The following is a 20,103-nucleotide window of genomic DNA, read 5'->3' as shown; positions in this document are numbered from 1 at the left end:
CCAGGGCTATACAGAGAAACCCTGTCTCAAAACCCCCCCCCCCCAAAAAAAAAAAAAACCACAGCCTGGATCAGCATCTGTAATCCAGTTATTCAAAGTCGGACCAGGAGAGAACCAGAGTACAATGGAGGAACTCTCAGGGGTAAGGCAGGCTTCCTGTAACTGGGAAAGGAACACTGAGAGATGAGGTTGAATCTGGTCACCTGGCCAGTTGTCATAGGCCAGCTCTCTCTCCTCCCTGCACCTATCTAAAACCCAGGGTCTGGTAAGCATGCCACCTTGCTCCTGTTGTTAACTGCCCTGGGTCACATTTCCCTCCTCCTCCTTCCTTATTTTCCTCTCCCAAAGAACAGACTGAACTGATTTGCAGGCCTGTTGCCTAGTCTCCCGAGAGAGGAAACTGTTCTATCTTGTATGATCGTTTATCTTTACCAGTCTTTCCAATCTACCTCAGCCTATGTTCCCTCTTCTATCAACCCAATACTAACCTTAGTCTTAGACTTTTCTTTTCCACTCATCACATGACATACTAGCAAATGCAGTACTAGCCACTGCCCCAGTCCTTTTTTTTTTTTTTTTTTTTTTAATTCTTTTTGAGTCAGGGTCTTTCTGTGAGCTCTTTGGCTGTCCTGGAATATACTATATAGACTAGGCTGGCATCGAACTCAGAAATCTACCTGTCTCTGCCATCCTAGTGCTAGGATTAAAGGTATATGCCAACATGCCTGGCTTATGACAGAAGATTTTAAATGACACTTCAGAGGACACATTAAATGACACATTTAATCACAGTAGGTTAGCATTTTATTGAGATCATTAAAATCTTAATAAAACAATATGCTTTACTGTAGTAAACTAGAGAATAAGTCAACTTCTTTAAGGATTTCCAAAAAACAGCTCAGAGCACAAGTTTGTAGAAATTTGTGTCCAGCACAGAAGCATAGCACATTGTATGATTGGTGGATAACTGCAATCTCTCCTAGCCTGGAGTCTTGGTAACAATCTCTTCTTAAAGACAGAAGCTGCCTTTCTATCCAGCAAACACCCTGTCAAAGCTCCACTTCTAAAAGCAGACGTTAAAAAAACGTAAAAAATAAATAGGTAAAGCAGACACTGGAGCGTGGGTGCGAGAGTGAGGGGAGAAAGAAGAGTAGGGATCGGAGGCTCACAGTTCAGCTGCACGCTGAGTAAGCGCCTTAATTCTGTTCATGCAATGGTCAACGGCATTAATGAGTAAAGGGATCCAGCTATCTCCTGGCTGGGGGCTCACATGACTTGCTCTGGAATAAAACAGAAAAAAAAAAAAAAATCAAGTTAACACGATGTGAAGGGAAAAGCATTCCCAGGAAGTGCAGAGAAGAAACTATGGTAAGAAGGGATTCCTCTTCAAAGACTGGCTGCTCCACACCCCTACCCATACCCGCATGCTATTCTAAAATGAGGCAGAATAGCTGGGCAGATGATTTTAGTCTCAAAGCACACAGGGAGAAGTCTTCATACTTACTTTGTAATTTCAAGAGCCTTTATTAAAACAGACACCAATCTCGCAGACTAGAAAAGGAACAGAGATAACATTCACTCTGAGCCATGGCACCAAAAGAAAGGAGAACTTGAAGATACAATTAATGATGATAACAGAATCATTTCAAAAGAGCCTTAAAGTGGGTGGAGGAAATGTTTTGGTGTTCTGAAACTATGAAGACCTGAAGAACTACCGGAGTTTGAACTTCCAGCACTCATGTTAAAAAAAAAAAAGTCTTGACTGCTAAGGGCTGATGAGATGGCTCAGTGGGTAAGCATGCTTGCTGTCATGACAACCTGAATATGATTCTTGGGACCCACATGATGGAAGGACTCCCACAAGCTATACTCGGGTCTCTACACATACAACTGTGACTTACATATGCATACACAATCAATCAATCAATACATAGATGGATGAATGAATGAAATTTAACACTGACTAGGTTCTTTTCTGTTTAACAAGATCTTAGGAACACCTCTGGCATAACATTTATATGTTTTCAACAGTTTTAATTTTGTTTGTTTTTTGAGACAAGGTTTCTCTATGTAGCCCTGGCTGTCTTGGAACTTATGTAGACCAGGCTAGATTCAAACTAAGAGATCCATCTACCTCTGCCTCTGGGGTGCTGGGATTAAAGGCATGTGCTACCACACCCAGCTCATCTTTAATATTTTTAATTTGGAACAAGGATAATCTTAACCTCGCAGAAGAATGGTGAGTTTTAAGGCAGCCTGAATTACACACAGGAAGAATTTCTTTTTAAAAGGAGACCCTAACAGTTATAATAGCTCAGGCTCGGAGGCAGAAATGGCATATGGTCCTGTTTAGAACTTTAAGAAGCTCAAGACAGTTAAGACGGGAAATCTCAAGACCTGAGGTAGAGCTGGAATTTAGTTCTTAAAAAGTTAATGCCAAAAAAGTTAATGTTCCAAAGAATCTGCCATCCTGAAGAGTTCTGCACATTAATCAATCTTCCTCCATCTATCTTATCAAATATTGAAACCAATACATCTTGTAAAATGTGAATTGCTTGGCAGGATCACTTCCCTGCTAGTTACATCAGTGAGATGAACTGGAGGTCATTAAAAACAAACAGAACTATAAAGTTATAGCATTTCACGAATACAATCAAATCACAAATACATATATATATTATACATACAAAATATATGTTGTGGTACTGATTCAGTGTAATCAGATCCTGTGGCTAAGAGTGTTTGCAAGCATAAGGACAAGAGTTCAAACCCAAGCACACATAAAAAAATGACGGATGACCATGTGTGTATCTGTTACCCCAGCGCTGTGGGCACAGAGGCAAGGCGATCGCTGGGCTTGCTGGCTGCAAGACCAGCTCCAGGTTCAGTGAGTGAACTGTCTCAGGGTAATCAGGAAGAGTGACAGAGCCTCTGAGTGTGCACACATTCACCTGCACACAAACATGGACATACGTGCCCCTCCTCCCCAGCTAAATAAAAAATGTTAAACGACTGTTCCTTAATGCACTGCTTTCTAAGATGTTTGGACTTCTTTTCAAACAATTATTCAAGTAGTTCTAAAAGAATTAAAATATCAGAGGCTAGAGAGATGGCTCAGTGATTAAGAGCACTAATTGCTCTTCCAGAGGTCCTGAGTTCAATTCCCAGCAACCACATGGTAGCTCACAACCATCTGTAATGGGATCTGTAACCCTCTTCTGGCGTGTCTGAAGAAAGCAATAATGTACTCATATACATAAAATAAATAAATCAATCTTTAAAAAGAAAAAGAATTAAAGTATCAAAGCACATGGCTATTATAAAAAGAGTTCAGCTAGTATTTATCAAGCACAAATACACACAAGAACTATGAAGATATTTTATCTGCACACAAGTTTGGTGACGATATAAATGCTCTATAAATACTAATGAAAGCTGGTACTTACACTGATCCGCACAGTGAGGTGGCACACAGGTGGGTATACGCTCAGAACCAAGTCATCCACACTAAGAGAAGCAGACAAACGGAACCATTAACCACAGAAAGGGGGCAGAGCTCAGCGTGGCTGTTCCCAGTACACAACCAACTCAGTTCCTTAATTTAAGCAGGCATGCAATGCAGAAGCAACCCAACCAATGTTTACTGGGATAAACATGTACTATTTAGGAAGCTGGGGGGCGGGGGGGGGGGAACGTGCGTGGTTCACAGGATGGGGAATTAGTTCTGTCAAAGACATGAGGATTCAAAACCATCAGTTCAGTGATACTGACAGAGTTCATCAATGGAAACTAAACATGTTAGGCAAAAGGACCTCTTCAGAAGAGGCCACTACTTTTAACCATGTGACTAAATTTATTACTACTAAGCAGGAAAATCAACATCAGGTGCCCCCCAGCAGGATATAAAGGAAAGTACAAAACACTCTAACTTTTGACCCAAAATGTTTAACTTTGTTACTACTTATAAATCCAAATCGTTGTGTATCTACCATATGTAATTCTGAAATGCCAATGTCAAGTCAGACCAGAAGGGACAGAGACTATTTAAGATTGTAAGAAATTAAACAGATGCCAAGCAAATGTAGAAAGAGATCTTAATGAAACTCAGAATGTAGTTAAGACATTTTGAGACAAATAGAGAACTCTAAGCATTAGATATTATTATTACATCGAATGTTAAATTTCTTGAATGTGACTCTGTGTCTGTTCTTAGGAGGTGGCTGATAAAATATTCATGGGTGAAAAGTCACTTATGCCTTTATGATTTAGGAAAAGCATATCATACCTACTTATCAAGAAGTAAATACACAGGGGCAAGAGGTGAACAGAAGCCAAATAAAGGATGTACAGCTACTGACTTAAGTATTTTTTCAATTTTCCTTTAGGCTTGAAAATTTTCAAAACACAAAAAGCTGGAAGAATCCCTGGAGCAACGGCATCAGCCCAGATCCCAATACTCCTGTTTTCCCGGTGCAACCCACGCTTACCTGGGGCTGATCTCATCAGAAATGTCCACGATGTCATCCAGCTGGGCCACCTCATCCTTCTTCCCATTCTCAGCCACCAAGATCCGGATTTTCTTGAGCGAAGCTCGGGATGCTCTCACCAGCGCCAGGCACGGGATTATGAGTTCTTGATCTTCCTCTGACCAGTATGAGTCCTGATTGCTGGGAAGCCCTAACACACCATCCTCATCACTGTGGCTGTCGGAGTTGTCTTCAGAATCATTCAAGAGGCCGCTGTAAGGGTCACATTCTTCTACAGCCTAAGACATACCATCATATTTGCGAATAAAAAACACACCACCACCATCAGCCACCTGCCTTGCTATATCGGCTACAAAACTGAATCGATTTAGAAACCAACATTCTCATTCTGCTTGTCCAGCAAGGAGCAGAGGAGGCAATGAGAAACAAGCCAAACACAGTGAGAGACAGAGGGCAGGACAGGAGTGAGCGTGGGACTATTCAGTCAAGCTGCGGGCAACCCCTGCCTTTATGATCAGTTCTCAGGAAAGACGGGTAAGTGCCCTCACCTGCTCCATTTCTTCATGTGCATCTTTCACAAAATCCACACTCTTGGTCAGCATCAAAAGGGCTGCAGCTTTGTTATCTATGAATGAAAAATCAGAAGCACTAGAATTAGAGGAGAAACCTAACCGTTTTCTTAAGTTCACAAAGGGAAACCAGCACTGCTTTAATTCTCTTATTACACCCTCTGCCTAGACAGTTTTTAATTTCACCTAAAACTGTCTCATAGTGTTTATTACCACATTCTCTTGAGAGCCACTCACAGTCTGCCTGGCTCTGTTTTATAGCTCTTTCAGCGAGCTCACCCATGCTGTTCCTGGCACAGTAATAGGAGAGCAACTAGAGAGAGCAACTATCTGTTCAACTAGAGAGAGAGCGCCACAGTAAGAGGAGTCGTCTGAATTGAACAGTTGTGCTCAGTGGCACGGCGCTTGACTGGCCCACCCTGGGCTCAATCCCCAGCACTGCCAAAACCAAACCAAACCAAACATGAGCATAAGGAATGGCAAAAAGTATCAAATCAATTAATATCAATGAAAATAAACTATATGTTATTTCACTAAAGTCTTCACAGAAATGAAAATATGTCTATAAGGCACAGCTGGAAGCTAGACCCGAGAGGCCTCTCTGCTCTGGCCAGCAGGTCATAGTTTACTCCTACCCACCTTTTGGGATCTCAGGCACCTGTTGGCATGCGACTGAGACACTATTGCAGGAAATCAGGTCACCATTCTCAGTGCTGGAGAAAGGAATTAACAAGGACATATCAATAACCTAGGTTTCTGCCTCCCAATAAGGTCCAAGATGAGTGACTTTGCTCTGAGGGCCAATTTTCCCTCCCTGAGTGAAGGAACCCCACTAACCGTTAGCCCACACTGCAGCACCCACTACCTCTGAGATGGAGCAGTAAGAAGCACTTCCAGGAGCTGAGCCATGCCGTCCACGATGTCCAGGACAGCATTCCGTACCAGCTTTCTCAGGGTGATTCCTATGGCCAAACCCAAACTCGAAGTTGCCTGCCCGGTCATTTCAAATGTCACCACCTGCTTTCTGGAGTGTTCGAGAACCACGCGGTAACTGATACCCACATGCTTTAAATCACACACCAGTGCGAGGCTTAAGCCTCCTTAAATTCTCAGGTCATTTTATTGATCCTCCTGCCACTGCCTAGAGCTGTTCTCCAACAGTTTTGGAGCAAGTCTTTCCATTGTATTCATTCACTAAGGATGCCAGCCCTTTGATAACTGTGAGCAGAACACTGGCTGTGTAAAGCATGTGTTAGTAACCCTGATAAACTATGTTATGCTTTCATTGATTCTCTCTGTAGAGCTTCAATGACGCCATAAATCTACGGGCCAGGGTACGTTAACTTGTGAAGGGGTTTGCAATAGGTTATGATGTAATGCTAGGTGGAGGAGGGTCGGGATGGCCTGGGTATGGGTATGGAGCTGAGATCCAGCAAACATATGTAGGAATTAGAATGGACTAAAAAGAAGAGGAATTAGGAGCTGAGAAGACAGCATATTTGGGAAAGTGCCAGTTACATAACCATGATGTCTTGGGTACAGTTCCCAGAACCTACATGAGAAAGGCCGACACACTCGAGTGTTCCCATGATGCCAGTGCAGGGGAAGCAGAGCTAGGAGGCTCCCTGGGAAATCAGTGAACTCCAATGAAGACTCTCTCAAAACCACAAGACACTGGCCTCCATGTGTACAAATATACACATGCATAAGTACCTGAATAAACATGTGCACCTTCATACATCACAGACACAAATAATAGATGATTTTTTTTATAAAGGGTCAGTTGAGGGGCTGAAGATATGGCTCAGCACTGAAGAGCACTTAGTGCTCTTCCAGAGAACCCAGGGCCAAGTCCTACAACCCACACGGCAGCGCACACACTGTCTGTAACTTCAGTTCCAGGGAACCCAACACCCTCTTCTGACCTCAGCAAGGACCACATACATGTGGTACACAGACACACATGCAGACAAAGTGCCCATACCCATAAAATAAAATAAAAAATGTAACAGCCAGTTGAGATGGCTCAGCAGGTAAAAGCACTTGCTGCACACGCCTGATGATCTGAGTTGAATTCCAGGAACCCACGGTGGAAGGAGAGAGCCCATGTGTGTACCTGCACACACACACACACACACACACACACACACACACAAAACAGTAATGACGGAAAGTCACAGTTACATAGCATCTGTACTTTCACATAAGGGAGTGCCACAAAGGTCACTCACATATAAAATTATCTTTGATTTTATTTCACAGGAAAGTCACATGCTCATAATGAAGAAAAGCAAACGTGGATAATATGTTTATGTATAAATATATAATATTACCCTGAAGATAAACATATAATGTTTACATGTCAGGATATAGTCTACTACCTTAGCAAAGCCCTAGCCCATGAATACAACACTACTGTGTATGGTCACTTACCCTGGTCCTTAGGAAGTGAATAATACACTGTAATTATTTGCTCGATGGCAACACGGACTTGCTCACAGATCCTCTGGGTTTCCTATGAGGTGATGGACCAAATTCAGAAAGAATGTTCAACATCAATGCTGTCAACCCATTTACTAAGGAAGAGACCAAACATCTATAGTGCATGGTTAATTCTTTTATGAAAACTTGTCATGAGTCAGGCCTTATAATGTACTCATTCCACACTAGAAAGAAATTAGGTAGACACCTGACAATTATAAAAAGCATTACAAAAAGAAGGACAGCCTTGGCTGTCCTGGAACTTGCTCTGTAGACCAGGCTGGTCTTGAACTCAAGAGAGCCGCCAGCCCCTGCCTCCTAAGTGCTGGGATTAAAGGTGTGTACCAGCAGCAGCAACAGCAACATCTTAATACTAAAGGGTTTTATATAACAGGTGCTGCTTAGATACTGCAAAGACATTTAACTCCTCCTCTGCTATTTATTGACCCGAGCCTCTAAACCTGCTTACTCATCGGTCAGATGGGGAATATGTATGTGAAAGTGCTATAAATCAACAAGGGCTTTGAAAGTTAAGAGGAACTAACCTGGCTGGGTTTCAGACTAAATTTAGAAGACCTTTCTAACCCTATGCACCTGGCTATTTGGTCTTTACAACAATCCCATGTGGTAAGAACTGTAACCGCGCTTGCTAAGTGGGGGAAATAAGTGTGGCTTGAATGTGAAGGGTAAGAAAACGGGAGGATTCTTAAGGAGAAAATAACCCTCCGGAAGCAAAGCTCACCTGTGGAGATGGCGATGGAAGTTTAGAGAAGTGCGTTGTCAGAACAGTGGCTTCCCCGTTCACTTTCACTGCTGCCTCATCTGGGGGTGCCAGAGGCGGCAGGGGGTCAAAGTTAGTGTTAAAAGGTTAAAGTTGCTACTTGGACTTTTTAGATAACGCGTCCCTTCTCCACTCTAATCAACATCTCCAAAACAACTCCAGAAATCGTTTTATATTTCTGCTTCAAGTGCGGAGAATGGGTGGGATAAGGGATGAGGACGGGAGACATTGTCATCTCAGGGGACAGCAGAGGGAAGGTTAGGATGCAGGGAGATGAGGGAAGAGCCCGCAACGGCAGACACTCACTGAGTCTTCTCCAAAACATTTCTCGATTAAATTCCTCCGCTGTCTCCTGGGCTTCGCCGACTTGAGGAAGGCCGGATCACCCCGAAAGCAAAAAGTCAGGTGAGAGGAGCCCTGACCGGACGCCCGACATCCCTACCCGGAGCCCGGGGTGCAGATTCCCATAACTCACCCCGTACTCGAGGCAGAAGAGACCGTAGCTCCTCTGCTAAGTGCCGGAGCTGCTCCAGAGGCGGAGCAAGGAAGGGGACTGCGGCTGTCGAGCTCGCCATCGCAGGCTCTCTCTGGGAACCAGCTAAGACGCTTAAGCCATTTGGCCCCGCCGCAGTACTTCCGGTGCTGAAAAACTCATCCCGTTTCCGGCAACACACAGCGCGTCCCGCCCCTTCCTTCTCAGTGTAGCGACCCCGCCTTCCCAGACAGCCAGGCCATCCGTCCACGCCTCCGCCCCTAGAGACCCGCCCACTCAGGGACAAGACCACGCCTCCCCGCGCCCTGGAAACCTGCCCACTCCCCCTGGCCCGGCCTAGAGACCCAGCCACGCCTCCTTCACCTGCCCTCCCCTCAGATCTAGAGACTTTTTCCAGTCCCTGGCTACACCCCACCACCCATCCCTCCATGACACTAGGCCACTCAAAAGACCCAGCCAGGCATCTTCTGACCTACTAGAGACCTGGCCACTCTTCTATGTAACTGAGCTTTTTCCCTGCAAATATGTTCGTGGCAGTGCCTGCAGAGGCCAGAGAAGGAATCAGATCCCCAGGACCCGGAGTTACACTGTGTGAGTGAAGGGAATCGAACCTGTGACCTTTGGAAGAGCAGCCAGCACTCTTAACTGCTGACTCCAGCTCCCTGGTGATTCTTTCTCCAAGCCCCCAAACCAGGCCCACTTTCTGGTTCCCATATGTTTATCAACATTGCAGATCCGTTTGTGATATTTCTTTGTTAATACTTATCTTTTATTATTTTTTAATCACGTGTAAGTCAGTGCACATATGAATGTAGGTGCCCACAGTGGCTCTGGCCTGGAGCTAGAGTTACAGGCAGTTGTGAGCATCTGACATGGTTGCTAGGGATTGAACTCAGGTCTTCTGGAGGTAAAGTACATGCTCTTAGCCACTGATCTCTCCAACCCATTGTTTATGGCTACCATTCATTCATTTATTTGATTAGTTGAAAACAACCTTGGCTAAGGAAGCAGTAAGCCCATGATCACTGGGGGAACAGGCTGGGAAGTCAAGTCTCAGGAGCAGTAAAGGTCCAGGACAAGTTTCCACACGCTCCCTAGGCAGAAAATGATATCCTAAACTCCAAGTTCGGGCTGGATGCTTTTCACAGGATGACCCTAATAAACACAGTAGTACCAAGGGACTCAGTGACACAGAGACCCCACTGTGGCAATCTTCTTGATTAGGGCTCTTTGCCTCCTGAGGAAGAATCAGTTGTTAGACTTTTCTGCAGTCCACACAGCAAGAATCAGTAGTAAACATTTCCAACATTCAGATGTCCAAGGAGTGACTGCTTCCTGAAGCTCACCCACTGATACTGGCTTTCCCATCTGCCACAGGGCAGAGATCTGGGCCACAAATGTGGAGGCTGGACTTCTTCCAGGCTGCTAGCTGTAAGCCATGGACTTCAGGAGCTCAGATGGCTTTTTAACTGCACCATGAATATTCCAAGTTCAGTGGAGTTCAATGTCCACACACGGTAAATGAACACAGGTGTCAGCAATGTCAACCAGGTCCTCAATGGAGAGAATGTAAAGGCTAGGGAGCCATATGTCACATGAAGAAAGTAGCAAGAATAAACCTGCCATATGTACAGTAGAAGCATAAGTAGGTAAACAGGTATAATCTTCCAGTATTTTCCCTGGTGGAGATGAGACCTGAAGCTGTGACCAAAGCAGCGATGTAGCAAACTCCAGCATACGTAAGCCATCAAGGGGATGTTAAAGAACACCAGCTAGAAAAAAGGAGACAGGACCATTAACTTACCACCAAGCCCTGCCCTGGGAAGGGTTGGGACTCAGTAACTTCTCCTAATATGTCTTTAGTTTAGATGTCGGTTTTTTCTTGGGGTTGGGAGATGAGGATAGAACTCAGGAATTTGCATACAGTGGGCAAGCACTCTACTCCCGAGCTATGTTCCAACTCTTATATGTCTGCTTTTTTTTTTTTTTTTTTTTTTTTTGAGACAAAGTTTCTGTTTGACTGTCCTGGAACTAGCTCTGTAGACCAGGCTGGTTTCGAACTCAGAGATCCACATGTCTCTGCCTCCTGAGTGCTAGGATCAAAGGTTTGCACCACCATACCCAGCATATGTCTGATTTTTAATGCATTGATCATACTCTTTGTTAGAGAACAGTTGACCTATAGTTAACTGTGTATTTGCCTGTCCTTTTGTTTACCTTAAAGGTAGGCATGATTTATGTTGAAGTCGCTACTGTAATACAGTTATACTGTAATAAAGATATATACAGTGTTTACATTGGAAATGAACTGAGTAATCTCCATAGGCACACAACAGAGTATAGATTCTATGTGAACAGAGTGACAGGAGGACTTAGGTATCAGTATTGAGGTAGCATTCTGAGTACTAAAATCTAAATTAGATATAGGTTATAATCCAGGTGTAGTTGTGTGTGGTTCATTCAACAAATATCCATAAAGCACCGATTACACAGCAGGCACTGTGCTAGGCTCTAGGTTAAAGGCACATTGGTGAACAAGTAACAAAACCAAAAGGGAGTGGGGTGGATGAAGGTGGGATGGGTGTCAGGCTAGGGAGGAGTGATTAAGAGCAATCACTGCTTTTACAGAGGACCCAAGTTTGAGTTCCAGCACCCACATGAACACTCACAACTGTTGGTAAACATTAAAACAAGGGTTCTGAAGCCCTCTTCTGGTCTCCCAGGGCACTGTAGTCACATGACACACAAACATATATACAGGTAAAATACTCACATACATAAAATAAAAATTAAATGGCTCCATTAAATACATACATATATATTACAGACAAACATGTATTTTGAAACACACTTATGGGTTGTGATAAGTTCAATGACAGGAATAATTGGCTCATGAAAGGGTAACTAGGCAACAGACTCTTTGAAGCATGAAGGGCAGCAATGAGTAGCTGAGGGAGGTACACTCTGAGGAGAAGAAACAGAAGTCCAGGATTGGGAGACATCCTAGGCTCTTTAAGGCAATACCTGCTGACCACTAAATCAGGTGGACGTTGGAGACAGAGCCACTGGCTAAGGATGCAAATAAGTTGTGTGTTTATTTTAAAGGAATTGAATATAGACTACTTTATCAGTGTTTCCCAAACAAGAACACTGGAAAGAGGATGTCCCATAGTATGTTCCAGAGACATAGTGCCACCTTCTTAACATGTTCCTGCTAAGACAGCACTGGGAAGTCCAGCTCTACTTTTTGAACAGCAGCGTTTTCCTTAGATAACTCAATTCTCCTTATGTGTCCATTTTTTCTTTTCATCCCTCTGAAACATTTTCCCTCAATATAATCAGTTTTTAAAACTTGGCAATGTAAAATTTATTCTACAATAAAACTCTATTTCCTTTTCATCAATGAAAGAGTGTGATAAAAACTGGGCATAGTAGTGCACAGAGGCAGGAGGATTTTGGTTAGTCTGAGGCCTGTCTGGTCTATATAGTTTCAGAACAGCCAGGGCTATAGAGAGACCTTGCCTCACCCCACCCCATCCCTAAAAGCACAATGGAACAAGAACAAGAACCCTGAAGTGACACAATGTATTTTAGATGTCCAAAGTTACTTCTCAGCCTTTTGGCTAAAAATAGATATAGATGTTACAAAAGAGAAGAGGGAAAAAACAAAAGGAGTGCAAACCATGGGCTATTAGACACTGCTGTGCAAGTGAGCAGGAAAGACGCTGCAGAGTAGGATCTGGAGCTCCTGTCACATGGTTAGTCCCATAGGGCCTGGGGGTTCCTCTGGGGACCTCTTACCTGTATAATTCCATTCATAAATGTTAGACCACCTTGCAGGAAATGTCCATCAACAAATATCCCAAATGAAAAGCAGCAACCCAATTTGCCATCAATTATCTCACCAACAAACCACGGTCCTGAGGGAGTGATGGACAGAGAAGCAGAAGTGTTACAACTGAGTCTTGGCCAGCGAGTTCACCTACTGGGTTAGGACACCTGTCGCCAAGCCTGGCCACCTGAATTCAGTTCCTGTGACCCACATAGTGGAAGGAGAGAACTGACTCTTGCAGATTGTCCTCTGACTGCCAAATAAACACTGTGGCACATATGTCCACACATATAAACACACATTGAAAATAAATAAAAATAAAATTTAAAGTATGAGTCTGATTGCATATTTTACAAAACAACTTTATGGGAATAAGCAAGAGACATGAAACTCAACACCACTAAGCATTTTGCTTTGTGGCATCTCTTCTTTGATAATCATTGTTTCCTACCTGACATTCTTTTTTTTTTTTAAGTCCACTCAGACTGCATTCCCTCCCTCTCACTCTCCTGAAGGACAGAAGAACAATCATCAATGGCAAGAGGCAGCTGCACTCAAGCAGCACCTACAGCCGGCTTCACGCTCAGGAGGGGCGCTATGTCTCATCCTCCTGGTTTTGGGTGCTCTACACAGTCAGAGAAACTTCTCTAGTAATGAACTATAGAAGTGATCCCTGAAAGTATAGTCTTTCTACCTGACATTCTAACCAGCCATCTTCTCTACACTTTTCTGGATGATGAAATCATTTTAGTCTATGATATACTTGAAATAGGTATATAGTTTATAAATTTTGAAAACACCATCACACTCAAGATTTTTAACATTCTGCTGTAATAACTTTAATATAACACATTAATATTTTCTTCTTTTTAAATTTCTTTTGAGATTTTTATTTACTTTCATGTGTATTATGACGTGTCTTGCCTGTATTACGTCTTTGTGCCATATGCATGTTGTGCCCTTAGAGACCAGAAGATGGCATCAGATGTCCTGGGATTGAGTTACAGCTGGTTGTGAGCCACCACATGGGTGTTGTGTAGCCCTGACTCACCTAGAACTCACTATGTAGACCAGGTTGACCTTGAACTCACAAAGAGCCATCTGCCTCTGCCTCTCAGGCTCTGAGATTACAGGTATTTGTTACCACATTTGACTTTCTGCTTCTATAAGTGACTAAATGAAGCATTAGGTATAATAATCAGTAAAATAGACTACCTCAGGCATGACTGAACTCATTCCTCATTTAAGTAGCTTTGTGTTTTTTTAGATGAATTTTGTTGTTGCTTTGCTTCATTGAGGCATAGTCTCTCTGTGTTGACCTGGCTGACCTCAAGCTTACTATGTAGAGAGGTTGTCCCCAAACCCACAGAGATCCACATGCCTCATGTCCTTCCTCACTATTTTTAAAATCTCTCCTCTTTGGGTGTAGTGATACAGGCCTTTAATTCTAGCACTGAGGAGACAGAAAGAGGCAGGCACATCTCTGATTTCAAAGCCAGCCTGGTCTACATAGTGATAAATATTCACCAAACTACATACTCAGATGCTCAGTGCCTGGCATATAAGTAGGCAGGAGAGACAAGATGCCATGGATATTCGGATAGGGAAACACACAGTAAACAGAATAATATAAAGCCAGATGAATGTAATGTAATAAAAATGGAAACTTTTAAGATGGTCAGAGAAGGTATTGTGAAAGTAGATTTATACAGAACTTCTATTGTCTACTATATCTCTATAATAAATCCTGGTTCTTTAGTGTTTTTAATATCCTTTCTTTAACCTGATATTCACTGCATATCCTTTAAACATATTAAGAAATAACTTTAGGGGCTGGCTAGATGGCTTAGCAGGTAAGAGCACTGACTGCTCTTCTGAAGGTCTTGAGTTCAAATCCCAATAACCACATGGTGGCTCACAACCACCAGTAATGATATCTGACGCCCTCTTCTGGTGTATCTGAAGTCAGCTACAGTGTACTTATGTATAATAATAAATAAATCTTTATAAAAAAAAGAAATAGCTTTATTTATTAAAACCAGCTCCTAGGAAATAATTTATGAAGGACTTGTAGGCCATTTGCTATACTTGGAGTATAAATTATTTTGTTGTCAAAATTCTCAATATATTCTTTAGCAGAATTCTTCACAATCTCAGAGTTTATACTTTACTTACCCAGCACTGTATACAAGGTCAACAACAAAACAGAATAGTAGGAGATGTTTATTTTGCTCAAGATATGAAGGGAAAATGTGGTCATATTTGCAAATCCCAGAGGTTCTAAACAGAAGAAAAATTTAAAACCTAGTAAATACATGCAAAATTAATGTCTTTAAACCTTTTCTAGAATATTTCCTTGTCACCACCTTCCATCCTCAGTGAATCTTTTGCTAACATGGAAGCTTTTACTACATGCACAGACGTTACTCAAATTCACACACAAAATCACAGATGGTAGGAAGCTCAAAGGGGGATTTTATTGTAAGATATTGTATAGATAGAAACATAGAAGGGAATATATAATTATATATATATTATAATATATTGGATTCTTGTGTAGATGATGAATTTAGATGACAGACACACGTGCCAGAGGTCTATAGTATACTATTTTATCCCCAGGTAGATATACATATTATAATATATTGAATTCTTGTGTAGATGATGAATTTAGGTGACGGACACACGTGCCAGAGGTCTATAGCATACTATTCTATCCCCAGGTAGACTTGAAAGAGTGTGCCATGCTCAAAGGATGACCAATACAGCCCTCACTCTTTTCATAGGATTCAGTATCCAAGTGCACAAACTTTTAAAAAAAGGTTTATTTATTTCACGTATGTAAGTACACTGTAGCTGTCTTTAGACACACCAGAAGAGGGCATTGGATCACCCATTACTGATGGTTGTGAGCCACCATGTGGTTGCTGGGAATTGAACTCAGGACCTCTGGAAGAGCAATCAGTGCTCTTAACCGCTGAGCCATCTCTCCAGCCCATACACAAACATCTAAAAGCTTTATCAAATATATAAATAGTTTCCATTTTTATCTTACACACAAGTATCTGTCCAAAAAGTCCTTCTCCACATATGATAGGTCCTTACTTCCTGCAGCCCTCACCATGAAGCTCTACCTACAGGTGGACAGACAACACAGATCTAGGAATGCTCTGTGGAAGGACAGAGGGAAGGAGGCGCCATCTATAAGGCAGGGGGAGACGCCCCAGGGGGCAGAGAGCCTTGATACTGGACTTTTAGCTATGGATTTTCAAGAAAAGTATTTTGTTGTTGTTTAGGCCAACTTTGGTGTTTTGTTACTTCAGCCCTAACAAACCAATATCTAGCTTTACTTTAATATGTGGTCATGATGTTGTTCAAATACTTCGAAACTAGATTCTTTGAATCATTAAAGGAATATATTTCTTTCAGGCCAGATAACTGAACTGTGAAGCTATGTGTTGGCGCTATTAAGCTAATCAGCTAGGAAGAAAGTGCTGACATGTCATTTTAATGTCATTTTAAAGTTAGTAATGCAGCATTAACCCTCAAAGGATTTAGAAGTTAACAGAAAAGCCTATCAACACTAATGCAAAGGCTATGAGTTCTTGTTTCTCTTTTTGGACTTGGACTATAAACTAGTGCTTTCTAAACCTGGCTGCTTTTCGGAATCAAACAAACAAGAATAGATTTCCGTGCTGCTGCGCAGATATTTGAATACTGGAATTAAGTTGGCCTAGGAATCTATATTTTTTTAATGTCCTTAGGTTCTTTTCTTTTTTGAGAATTATCACAACAAAGTCCAAGAAATGACTTTTTTCCTTTCCTTTTGATATTTTAATTTAGAGACTTGAAGTTCTTGTCATACAGATCTTTCACTTGTTTGGTTAGTTGGTTATCAAGATATTTTATATTATCTGTGACTATTGTGAAGGGTGTTGTTTCCCCATTTTTCTCAGCCTGTTTATCGCTTGTGTAAAGGAAGGCTACTGACTTGTTTGAGTTAACGTTTATATCCGGCCTTTGCTGAACTTGTTAATGAGTCCAGGCTCTCCTTGTGCTCGTGGCAATCCTCCTGCCTTAGCCTCTTGAGTGGTAGGATTACAGGCCTGAGCCACACCACACCCTGCTTGGGACAGATTTTCAAGTCATCAAGAACACAAGTTGGACAGAAAGGACCGCTCTTCTCTGCCCACCTACTAGTCTGAGCCTAAGCAGAAGCAGGTGACAGAACCAAGTGAGACTGTGTAGTAAATGATGGACAGTTGAAAACTGGGGAGAAAGGTTATCTAGCTGCAGCTACCTGTTTCAGCTCTGTAAGCCAATAGTCAGTACTGTATGTAAATAGGCCTTTTATATGAACATGACTAGGAATAGGGCTTTCACCAGGAAGAGCTCGAGTGGAAACACAAATTACCCTTTCACTTAAACATGCTCACAGGAAGCTCCAGCGTCACTAAAAGCTCTGCCCGGTGCTGTTGCCCTGCTCTGCTGACAGGATATCAGCTCAGAAGAAATAAGCATCATCTTTAGTGGTTATCAAGGTGGTGCACAAAGTCTTCTTCCTGCTCTTGAGATGGGTTTCACTGCATAGCTCAGACTGGCCTCTAGATCTGGATCCTCTTGTCCCCATCTCTCTTGTGCTGGGACTCTGTGCGCACACCACTCAGCCTGACAGCAGGTGGAGTCTCCATGACTTCCTTAGTGAGGGTGAGATGCGGCAGACTTTATCATTTATTATGGAGCAGCTGCTCTGTTCAAGGCAGCAAGGCAGGTGTTTGTACACGTGTCAGTTAGGGTGGGTGGGGAACAAGGACAGGACAGGTAGTCATCCTTAGGACCTCTGAGGTGAGATGTAACTATGACACTACAGTCACTTCCTTCAGTCACAGGCTCTCAGCAGTAAGGAAATGACTATGGGGAGGAGGAACAATGTCTGGTTAGGGCATAGGACTCTTCCTGCTCAGCCCTCAATGAAAATCCACCTTCTTCTAACAAGAGCTGTTTATGAGAAATGATCAATTAATTCTTATTATCCATTACTATATGACAAAGGCACCTCGTGAGCTTGGCAAATATAATCATGGAACCTTTCAGGGAAGATTCCTCTTGGGAGAAGTGGCAAGTACTACAGGCAAAGTCACCTTTACGGCTGTTCTACAGCCTGCTCTATGAAGGCAATTCAAGATCACACATGCACCAATCAAATGTTCCCCTCAACTTTTTATAGTGACTGTTACTGTGTAACTCTAGCTAGCTTTAAACTCATAGAGACCCACATGACTCTGTCTCCTGAGTTCTGGGACTAAATGTATGCATACTATATCCAGACAATTTTTTTCCAAGTTTGTATTAAAGCCTTATCTTTAATTATTTGAATTATTTTTTCTATTCAAATATATTTCAACATAAATTATATTAAATAGCTATTTATTAAAAATAGCTACTTATGTTAGAAATTAAATAATATTTAAATAATTATTATATATTTTAATATATAATTATTATAAATAATATTGTGAATGTCCCCCATTTTATTAAACCCCCATTTTATTGCCATACAGTAGAAGGGTGAAAAGAATTATTTTTCAAGATAAAAATATGACTAAGAAAGAGACTGTTCATTTGAAAGCTGTACCTCACAGAACCCTCTGTTAATGGTGAGGGCGGCAGGGGATGCTTTCACACCTTTTAGAATAGAAGGAATCATGACTACTAACCTGTAAGCTCTGGGTATGCGAGATACCTGAACGTAATCAGTGTGCTGAGCTGGATCAGCACAATCAACACAAACAGGACCCGGGCCTGCGGGGGGACAAGTGACATTAATGTGAATAGATATGTGGGCATGGCTCCAGACAAGGCTTTCAAACTGGCTTCATTAACAAAAATGCAAGTGGCGCAATATGAAACTTGTATTTTAGTCTTCTTCATCCTCTGTTCTCCAGTAACTACTAAGGCTTTTATAATTTTATAAACGATAATAGAAAATAGTAAAGTACTTCCTGTTTAAATGCTTGGCTGTAGACAGAAGTTCCTGAAACAACTGTGAGGTGGTGAGTGGAGAGAATGTCACCTGTGATTAGTGACAAGCTTTAGGAAGCCATTAAGGAGGGGGATGGGTGCCAAAGGGACCGGCTATGTGCTGAGGATTAGCACACATCCTCACAACACCCACTTTGCTCTCCAGGGAAGAGGATGCAGAATTCATCACTAATGGCCAATTATATAATCAGCCATGCTACACAGTGAGACTGACATAGACATCCTATGGAGGGTTCAGAGGCTGCTCTAGTCAAGGGCAGGAGAGCTAGCACAGTGGTACATGCCTGGGAGGACATGGATGTGAACATCTAAGATTCTCCCTGCCCTCTCTGCCACCTAGCTGACACTGAGTTGTCTTCTTACATAATAAGTTAGGAATCCAGTAAGAAAACTACATGAGTTCTGTAAGTCAGTCTAGCAAATCCCAAAAAGAATGTCTTAGAAACTTCCCGTTTATAGCTCACTTCTCTGAAGCATAGGTGGCTTTCTGGAGGGGACTTTTGGGAGAACAGGGTGGTGAGGAGGGTGACTTTGTAGGACTGGGCCCTTAGTCTGTAGGTGAGATCAATGCTATCTCTCCCTTGCCCAAGTTAAAGTCCGAAATGCCCAATCAGTGTCCACCGAGAACTAGACAGTATTTAAACCCCACACATTTGGTATGAAAAGTATGTGTAGAAAAAGAAACAAGAGGTTTTGTTTTTAACATCGACACTACTAACAACAACAAAAATACTCTGTAATATAAAAAGAACATGGTCAAGAGAACCAAATGTCTGATTCACTGATAGTACAATAAAGTGCTTAGTATTGATTTTTCTGAATTTACTTAGACCAATATTAGAGTTTCATCATCCTTGAGGGGTACTCTGTTTTATTTGAAGTTGGATACGGGGCAGGGGTAGATTATAATATTCACGATAAGGAAGATCTCATGAAACTGGAGTATAAATTGCTACAGCCTCTTTCCAGACCATTGAATAGTATATGTTAAAATAAAACAAAGCAAAACCAACCAGACAAAAACAAAAAAGTCCTCAATCACTGACTCACTAAGAAATATTTGTTGAAGGCCTACTATATGGTAGGTATACTAAAAATCCCTTACTCTCGAGGGTCTTATATTTTAATGAGGAAGATGGGGGAAAACAATACAATAAATAAATTGTATAATTATATTAAAAATAGTTTGACTTCTCCTCATTTAGAAAGTCAGTTATAGGAATTTATCCTAAGAAACTTACATTAACAATAATGGAAAAACTAGATGAAATTACTAGAAAAAGTTAGAAATAATTTAAAATAAATAATTGGTTAAATAAATATATGTTCATTTAATTATTTCTTTTCTTTTTTCTTTTTCTTTTTTTTGTTTTGTTTTGTTTTGTTTTGTTTTGTTTCTCGAGACAGGGTTTCTCTGT

General features: G+C 41.8%; 2 protein-coding genes and 1 non-coding gene across 6 annotated transcripts in view; all 3 read right to left on the bottom strand.

Moving 5' to 3' along the window:
- Nucleotides 1-786: 786 nt before the first annotated feature.
- Ccndbp1 (cyclin D1 binding protein 1) lies at nt 787-8,989 on the bottom strand. Of its 2 annotated transcripts, XM_021153508.1 has the most exons (11): nt 8,794-8,989; nt 8,625-8,684; nt 8,280-8,359; nt 7,490-7,571; nt 5,922-6,018; nt 5,696-5,769; nt 5,036-5,112; nt 4,488-4,765; nt 3,447-3,507; nt 1,505-1,551; nt 787-1,280 (listed from the first exon to the last, which is right to left on the bottom strand). In XM_021153508.1, exons 1-11 carry the CDS (start codon nt 8,891-8,893, stop codon nt 1,166-1,168), a joined length of 1,071 nt encoding a protein of 356 aa, XP_021009167.1. In that variant the 5' UTR covers nt 8,894-8,989; the 3' UTR covers nt 787-1,165. The 2 variants fall into 2 exon arrangements, with proteins under 2 accessions (XP_021009167.1, XP_021009159.1); XM_021153500.2 differs by lacking the exons at nt 787-1,280; nt 1,505-1,551 and adding an exon at nt 2,711-2,951 and having other exon boundaries at nt 8,794-8,976.
- A 569-nt stretch (nt 8,990-9,558) lies between these two features.
- Tmem62 (transmembrane protein 62) overlaps nt 9,559-20,103 on the bottom strand; it is a 31,180-nt gene continuing 20,635 nt past the window's right edge. For 2 of the 3 annotated variants that reach the window (XM_021177647.2, XM_021177657.2), the window contains 4 exons: nt 18,361-18,445; nt 14,819-14,923; nt 12,613-12,731; nt 9,571-10,583 (listed from right to left, as the gene is read on the bottom strand). In XM_021177647.2, the coding sequence (XP_021033306.1) occupies nt 10,257-10,583; nt 12,613-12,731; nt 14,819-14,923; nt 18,361-18,445 (636 nt within the window). In that variant the 3' untranslated portion in view covers nt 9,571-10,256. Of the gene's footprint in view, nt 10,584-12,612; nt 12,732-14,818; nt 14,924-18,360; nt 18,446-20,103 lie in introns of all 3 variants that reach the window. The other variant, XM_021177638.2, reaches the window with a different exon arrangement.
- LOC115030560 lies at nt 13,119-13,332 on the bottom strand. The gene has a single exon (XR_003836133.1). It is a non-coding gene; the product is annotated as a small nucleolar RNA U3 (small nucleolar RNA).

This window comes from Mus caroli, chromosome 2, assembly GCF_900094665.2.
Source record: "Mus caroli chromosome 2, CAROLI_EIJ_v1.1, whole genome shotgun sequence".
NCBI lineage: Eukaryota > Metazoa > Chordata > Mammalia > Rodentia > Muridae > Mus > Mus caroli.
Note: the sequence above shows the minus strand (reverse complement) of the source record. Positions and strands in the feature narration are given on the sequence as shown.